The sequence below is a fragment of the Callorhinus ursinus genome, unplaced genomic scaffold, assembly GCF_003265705.2.
Source record: "Callorhinus ursinus isolate GAN/ISIS: 27379988/994484 unplaced genomic scaffold, GSC_fseal_2.0 scaffold53, whole genome shotgun sequence".
Lineage (NCBI taxonomy): Eukaryota > Metazoa > Chordata > Mammalia > Carnivora > Otariidae > Callorhinus > Callorhinus ursinus.
The window spans coordinates 2543959-2552496 of record NW_027397115.1 but is presented as its reverse complement, the minus strand read 5'-3'; the positions used below and the strand labels follow the sequence as shown (position 1 = coordinate 2552496).

Genomic DNA, 8538 nt, shown 5'->3' with positions numbered 1-8538 from the left:
GAACATTTATTGAGCACTTACTATGTCCTAAGGAAGTCTGTTAACCCACTTTATCCTCAGCATAGCTCTGGGAGGTAGATGCAATTATTATCCCCATTGTACAGAGGAGGAACCTGAGACTCCAAAGGTCACTGCTTCCCAAGGCCACACTGGTATGTAGTGTCCGGATTTGAATCCACACTCTAATTAGCTAGGTTATCCCACCTGAGGAATTACACAATAGAATCATTTTGCTTCTGGATTAAAAAAACAAAACAACCCACCCAGAAAAAATATATAAATAATTTAAAATTTTTTTTAACCTTTTAACTTCTGGAGAATGAAGGTCTCGCCTCCTTCTTTCAGGGACAGAAAGGAAATTTAGACATCTACAGACAGCAGCCCCTTCCTCTCCCTCCATTCCCTGCCTCTTTTATACTTTGCACCTGCCATGTCATCTGGAGGGCAGGGGCGTGGGTCTGGCTACTTCCGCCGGTGCCTGGCACGCAGCAGGTACTCAAACATTTGCTAACGAGGGACCTGGTCTCCTGGCAAGCCAAATGCCCCCAGAGTCAGGAACGCAAAGCAAGGCTCGCGGGCCCAGAGATGGCCTGTGGCCAAGCTGCGCACCGGGGGCAACCTATGATGCCCACCCTCGCCACCTGCCAGAGAGCCGCAGACAGCCGTCCGCCCATCCCGCTTCCAACCGCAGTGACTCAGGCCTTCTTCCCTCCCGGAGGGCCTCCAGATGCACCTCACGGAACGGAGACAGGGTTGAGGAGGGAGCAGCCTCAAACCGTGACGGGACACGTGCCCACAATGCCAGCAGGCTGACACAGGCAGAAAGACAAGCCGCTGCTGACCGCCTGCCGGGGAGGCCAAGGCTCATGTTCCATTAAGCAAGGACCAAGTGGCTCACCCCGTCTGGGTATCATCACGTCCCTCTGTCCTCCCCACGACCCGTGCTTGTCCCCGCCTTAGGACCATGGCCTTTGCCGTTCCCCTGCCACTCACTCTGTTCCAGCCCACGCCCCACTGCCAGAGCCTTCTTGTCATTCAAACACCCCCAGCTCAACAAGGCCATGGTCATCCATGACCACTCGATCGCTTCACGAGGCCAGCTCATCTGTTTCCTTGCTTCCTGGTTTCCTGCCCTTCTTCTTCAGCCCCTGATATGGGTTGGGGTATATCCCCTAAAAAGATACGCTCGAGTCCCACCCCTGGTAGCTGTGAATGTGACTGTATTTGGAAAGAGGGTCTCTGTAGATTAACTTCATTAGTTAAGTAAGATGAGGTCATATTGGAGCAGGGAGGGCCCCTCAGGTGTCCTTCTAAGAGGAGAGAGGTGCACAGAAGTTCCCGTGAAGATGCAGGGCCACGTGGCAACAGAGCAGAGAGTGGACAGACAGATGTAGCTAGAAGCCAGAGCACCGACAATGGACAGACACACCCCCAGAAGCTGGAAGAGGCAGGAGGGACCCCCAGCCCTACCCTTCAAAAGTTTCCGAGGCAGCACTGCCCTGCCAACACCTTAACTTCCGACTTCCAGCCTACAGAACCATGCGAGAGCACATTTCTATTGTCTTAAGCCACGCACCTCATGGGACTTTGTTAGTGCAGCCCCAGAAAACCAGTCCTCTCCTCAGCCACCATTTCAGATGAGGCCCCTGGCCCCATAGTCCAGTCCCCAAGCCAGCGCCTGGCCTGTGGGTACTCAGGGGGATGGGATAAACACATGGCTGGGCTTACACGTCTCTCTCTAAGTGCAGTGGCCTCTGACCCCCACAAAGGAGGTCCTGTGCCTGTCACACCAGGCTTGTCTGTCTCAGGGACTGGTGGGTGGCAACACCCCTCACGAGAAACGGCAGCATCCCAGCCAACCCCCGGGGGACACAGCAGTGGCCAGGAGGGCAAAGGCATTCCCGCCTGGGAACTCTGGAAACTCGGAGAAAGAACCACACAGGTGACACCAGCCTACCCTTGCATTCTCTTCAGCCAAACCCACTTGGGGCAGCCACATTCCTGAGGTGAAGCCTCTTGCCGGAGACTCAAGGCAGGTGTGGGGAGCCTGCCAGGAGGGGTGGGGAGGGAGCAGGGCTCGGCGTTTGCACAAGTGGGCCGATGGAGTGCTACTGACGAACTGCCTCTGGGTACCTGCCTCGCCTCCTACTAATCAGCCTTCAGGAGAAAAGTCAAACATATGTTTTTGTTCAGGAATCCTGGGGGATCTGTCAGAACCCAGAGCAAATGTGTGTCACACCCCCGAAATTAACTCGATGCTTCTTCCTATAATTGGGTCTGGGGGATGGGGCACAGATGCCAGGGTTCAGTGGGGTCATCGTAGGATTTGGAGGTGATTGCCAAGACCGCGTGCCACCTCCCCCACGGCACACCCTCCTTCCCGGTACCCTCCCCTCCAGGACAGTGTGCTGGCCTCTCCATAGAATAGGGTGAGTAGGGCTGTGCATGCAAGTGGGGGCTCTAAAATGCAAATTTAGTCAGCACTAAGATACCATTTGTCGCCCATCACACTGACAAAGACCAAAACCGTCTGATCAGAGATGATGTCGTGAGCACATGAGAAATCGGCCTGCTCTTAGGTTGTTGGTACCAACTGACATAACCTCCAGGGACAGCTGTCCAGCAAAATCAGTCAGTTACTGACACGTGCACCCTCTGACCCCAGGATTCTACTTCCGGGGCTGTATCTGATAGACGTGCACCGGTGTGAAATGATGCTGTCGACAAAAATAATGTGCCTCTTGCCTGTAACCCAGAACCCACCAGGGTGGAGAACTTCAAGGAGCGGGAGGCAGAAGCTGCCTGGGGGACGGGCACCGGGGCTCAGAGCCGGGAGGGAGCCTTCCTGTTCACTGTAGCTGCTTTTCTCTTGTGAATGTGACAATGTGAGCGTGTCTTACCTCCGCAAAAATCTCTTTTCAAAAGAAATACTTTTGGTACGCCCGGGTTCAAGTCCCAATTTGGCCACTTTCTCCCTGGGTGGTGGCACGCAGATGACACGCCCTTTGGCTTTCAGCTTGTAACTCTCCCCGTGTCCCAGAGGAGTGGCCACCTCACACGGCTGCCGTGAATACGAAACCAGGTAACAAATGCAAAACAGTGGAAACCCTCAGAAAGAGAGGCTTGGTTTTCTTAGTCTTTAAGAAGACAACCCCTGACATGGTGGTGCTCCCGAAGGAGGTGGTGACGTCTCCTCTTTCCCCAGGGCGGTAATGGGTCCCCATTCCTGCTGCAAATGCTGGGACTATCCATCAGGAGGCACCCACAGCACCTTCCTGCCATTCGTTACTGAGGAATGGCATCCAGCCATGACAAGAGTCAGCCTGAGCCAGCCCGCGAGCCAGCCCCTGGGCAGCACCACCGGGGTTGGTCACAGTCACCTCTGGAAGGCACCATGTGCTCGCTCGAAGCTCCAGCCCATCTCTGAGTCTCCTGACCTCTCAGGAGACCTCGAAACTAAAGGGTCTCAAGACAGTCAAGTCTTTCGACACAAGATCTGGGTTCCCTACCTCATGATTCTTTGAAGGCTGTGTTCTCTCTCTGCCTGTTTGTTTTTGGGTTGGGGTTTTTATCCCGTTTTATGACAAATGGCCACCTTCACCAGTTGCCTGATGTCATGTGCTGGGTTTCACGGTGAGCAATGGGAGATAGGTAGACCCTCAAAAGATGTTCCTTCCTCTTCCCCACCCCCATGGCTTCCGTGCCCCTGACCCAGAGCACCCATAAGTACCCACAAGGGCTCACCTGGCCAACCCCTCTTCCTAACTCGATATGCTGATGGGGAGAGTTTAAAGAAACAGCAGCCCGCACCACAGACTTTCTTGACAGAAGAGGTGCAGTGTAGGGCCTGGCAGGTGGTTGGCGGCCCCAGACCGAAGCGGCCCGGCCCCGGCCCGAGCCACCGCCCCCTTCGTCCTCTGCAGCGGAAGGCAGCTCAGCCCCCGGCCCGGCGCCGGCCCCAGCACCCACCTGCCCAAGTGCTCCTGCAGCACCTGGTAAACGCTGATCCGGAACGTCTCGTTGTCGAAGCGCTCCCGAATGTAGTCCTTGTAGATCCGGAATTCGGCTGCGGTCACAGCTTCTCCTTCCGGGATCTTGGAAAGATCAAAGCGGAACTCGCGATGGTGGTAGCGCGGGTAGAAGAACTCTTTGTCGTGCTCCACTGGAGAGGGAAGAAAGCACACACCCGCACCAACCGCTCATTAGTTACTGGCTTTCGCTCTCCTGGCGCAGAGCCCAAGCATGCCCTCGGCCGGAGACCCCTGGGGCTGACTGCCCCTTCCTCGCTGCCCCACGGCAGCCTGCAGACGCACAGCCTTGGACCCTGTGGTCACCTTGAACGAGAGCAGTGACTCTGCACCAACCTGCTGGGAAGAGTGGGGCACTGAACGAGCCATCCCAGAGGCCCCCGGACAGACGCCGGGTCATGGACTCTCAGGCCTGGGTTCAAATCCAGGGCCAGCCATTAACTAGCGGGCCTGCACAAGGTACCAACCAGGTAATCTATCCGGACCCCCATTTCCTCATCTAAAAATGAGGATAATAATCCTGCACGGGTTGTTGGGAGAGCTAAGTAACAACATCAACAGCTTGGCTTCTGGGAGGACTCGACAACGGTGAGCTATTATGAATGCAGACGGACCGCACTCTGCCTGTCACGGGGTCCCTGAGGCCCAGTGGTGCTCAGCCCTGGAATCATCATGGGGGCTTTGAAAAAAACACTGATGCCCTGTCCCAGTAGTGAGCTGGTAAATACTGAGGGACTGGCGCTCTGGGACCTTATCTGTTGTGTTTACCAACTTCCATTTTGGCAGATTTCGAGCTACCGAGGTGAAATGACTGAAGATGGAGGTGGGAAACTGGCACATGGCGGGGGGGGGGCTCTGGCACCCCACTGTGCTCGTCCCTCCCTGAGCCAACTGACTCAGTATCTTTGGAGAGGGGGCCCAGAAACCCATACTTCTTAAAGCATCCCAGATATTTCTAACAGCCATCAGGGTTTCCAAACACAGCCTTAGACTAAAAGCAGAAAAAGCAGTGAATGGCAAGGTTGGGGGATGAGGATTTTTAAAATGACTTCTGGATAAAATAAGGCAAAGGCCTCAAATTTTCTCCTTTATACCGGCAATGAGACTAGACTAGGAGATTATGCCCATTTCATTGAAAATAAATTTTGAAACGGACATAAGCCCAAAAAGAGTGTTTCTGGGTGTGGGCCTGTGATTCCCGAGGATCATGTATCCTCTGATCCAAAATGGAACAGGGATGAAGCTGGGAATCATCAAGTGCTGGAAAGATGCAGAATGGCCAAGTTCAGGCAAGTGTGCGGCATCTGCAGATACCTTTCTTCTCCTGGGAGACACAGCCCCATCTCCGCTTCCTGCCTGGGGGAGGGGGGTGACCAGAGACACAGGGAAAATAGAGGAGAAACATGCCCAGCTTCAACTCCAGCTTCAGCTTCCTAAGCCCTAGAGGCTCTCAGGCTGGATCAGGGCTGCCCAGCTGCAGGCAGGGCACGAACGCCTTTGAGGAAAAAGGTTCCCAACACTGGCAGCCCAAAGGCCTTTCCTATAGGCCTTCGTTTAAAAACAAAAACAAAAACAAAACCGTTCTAAACCTTAATAATATTTCCACAAAATACTAAGATGAGGGCAGGGGTGTTGATGAATTATCCACTCATCAGGCTGTTCCCTGCTGGGCAGAGGGGGCAGGTGAAGTCCTCAAGACCAGGGAACTCTGGCTCGGCGCAGGAGTGACCCTGCCTCTGGAGAGATCTCGGGAAGGCGTCCTCTGCACTTCAGCTGCTGGAATCTTGGGCCACACGTGGAGAGCTGGCCACAGGAATGACCTCTCCAGAAACCGTCCTGTGGTCCCTGTAGACTGCACCTGTCCTCCTCACTTGCTCGGTCCTTGACCCCCACCCAGAGCACTTGCCTTCTAACCCAGTCTCTGGGAAAGGCTGATCTGCGGGACAAAGAATGCTCATGGGGGCATCACCCGGCCCCCACTTCGATTTATGCAGAAGGCAGGTAGGGGAGGGGTCTTTGTGGCAGCCTCTAGGAAGTGAACCTCAGGAGGGGACCTCAGAGTGAGGGAGCAGAGCAAAGAGCCTTGCCCCGGTCACTGTGGAAACGCCCGGGGCCAGGCCTCTACCATCCTTCTAGCTCACTCAACCTTCAGGTCACCCGAGGAGGTGAGCCCAATGCCACGTTGGTAGGGGATGCACCTAAGACCCAAGAGGTGCTGAGTGCCCTGCCCAGGGCCAACGAGCTGGGCCTCACACCCAGGCCCCACCAAATCTTAGCCACGCATCTCAGTGCCTGAGCCAACAGCTCTGCAAGAGCAGTTCTTATGCTTGTCATCAGAACTTTCTCGTTGTGCGACAGCATGCATATGCTGTGCACACAAACTGCTTGTGTGAGGTTCTGCGCCTCATCACAGTGAACCTCCCCATGGGGCCTCCTCCCAGATCAAGAAATAGAATGTCGCCAACATCCCTTTCCTCTCCCCCAACTTCTCAAGCCTCAGGTTGGTTTGGCTCATTTCAGAATATGATAAACAGGAAATAATACGGTACATGTTCTTTTGCATGTGGCTTCTTTAACTCAACCGTGTTTGTGTGGTTCATCGACGTGCTTGTGGATGTTCATCCATCATTGGTGCTGTATAATATTCCATGCTTGGATTTCACCATGATTCACATATCCATTCGGCAGTTCATGGGCATTCGGGTCATTTCCAATTTGGGGCTCTCGGAGCAGTGCATTCTGGTACCCGTGTTCCTGTATCTTTGTGAATGTGGGGAGGCATGCGCAGAAGTGGAATTGTGTGTGTTCACCTTTAGTCCTATTGCCGAGCTGTTCTCCCCAAGTATTGCCCTGGGAGCTTTTTCAGAGTGTGCCAGGAGGGACAGTGGAGAAACACAAGTCTGTCCTATTAAGGAGATGGGCACAGTCTGGGGCCCCTCAAGGGCTTTTTTGCAGGGGACTGGCTGAGGGTGGTAAGGCAGCCCACCCCTGGAGAGTGGCCGGCCGCCCACCCCAGCGAGCAGTCTGTGCATGCACCCGTGCAGCCCCCACCTGGGCCCCCTCACTGAGGGAGCTCCCAGGGAACACGCCCGAGCTGTCCCCCAGCCCTGCCACCCCACTCGACCCGAGGTCACTGAAGACCATCTCATAACTAAATGGAAAGTTTGTTTAGTGGCCATGATCTTGCCTGACTTCCAGGTAATTGCACGCAGCAGTTGGTTGCTCCTGCCTTCGAACACCTTGTCTTCCTGTGGCTCCTCTCACTGTGACCTGCTAGCTTTTTCCCCAACTCTCTGGCCACTCCTTGAAACATCCCCTTAGACAGTCCCCTGTGGAAGACCAGTGGAGCATTCCACAGGCCACCCCCCTTCCCCGCATGCTGATAGATAGACACAAATAAAGTCTCCGTTTCCAACCGTCTGGCTCTGTCCTCTCCCAGAGAATGGGGGTGCAGAACTCCCTGCTTACAACGAAGAAGGCTAAAGAACCCAGAAGTACAAAAAGGCATGTTCATGGAGCACTGGCTCTGGGTTGGGTCCTGCTCTGAGCGCTCTCGGTCATCATCTGATGGAACCCGTGAGGCGAGATTAATCCCCATCTCACAGATGAGGAACCTGAGGCTCGGGGAAGCAGGTGACTTGCCCAAGGTCACAAGTTCAGTGAGTGGCTGCGCTCCAAAGCTCACACTCTTGACCTTTACACTTTCTGGAGCCAGGTGCGTTTCAGCCTGAATCTGTGTCCCTATCAGCTGTGCGGTCTTGACCGAGTTACTTAACCTCTGCATGCCTCCCCTCGTCCCAGGATAATGATAATGGCCCTTTCTGTGTACAGAGTCGGCACTTACAGCAATGTAAGTTCACGTCTGCCATTGTCACGGGGCCTCTCAAACAATGAGGCGGGAGAATGCCAATCAGTACAGAAGAAGCCTTATGCACAGGTAGGCCACAAGTTTGGCCATGACAACTGTATTTGGAAAATATCACAGTCAGACCAAACACTAAAGAAATGTTTGAAGGAGCACGGCATTAACACAGGTGCAACCACTAAAGTCACACCCGGTGAAGAAAGAAAACCCTGATACATAATCACGAAAACAAATCTGTTGCAGCAGGTGTATGTATAACGTCTTAAATGAATAAGATAAAATGTATCTTAACTGTTAGTTAAGATACCAGGGTTATAAAGTTTCTTTTGTTTAAAAAGATATATGCAGAGTGTCCAGCTAAATTTCTAGCAAACATTTGCAGGCTCTCTGGGACAGCTTTCTGTATGCATCAGCTTCATTAATTATTTTAAGACAATGCGCAGTATGAACCATGTTGACCTTCTTCTCTTCCTGAAACCACATCACCGTGGGTTCTAAAAATAATTCTGTAATTTATCGAAGTCAGATAATCATTTTTTAAAAAGAGCAGTTCATAATTCAAAGTCCACACCAAATTCCAAATCTCATCTCTCCGAGGCTTCCATTTTATACAGAAGCCGCTCCACAGCACGGAATCCACACCGT

General features: G+C 53.4%; 1 protein-coding gene across 1 annotated transcript in view; it reads right to left on the bottom strand.

The window, feature by feature from the left end:
- Window positions 1-8538, bottom strand: part of BMP7 (bone morphogenetic protein 7) — an 86549-nt gene that overhangs the window by 49725 nt on the left and 28286 nt on the right. Inside the window, exon 2 of the mRNA XM_025853342.2 lies at window positions 3970-4162. Within this exon, the coding sequence (XP_025709127.1) occupies window positions 3970-4162 (193 nt within the window). The remainder of the gene's footprint in view (window positions 1-3969; window positions 4163-8538) is intronic.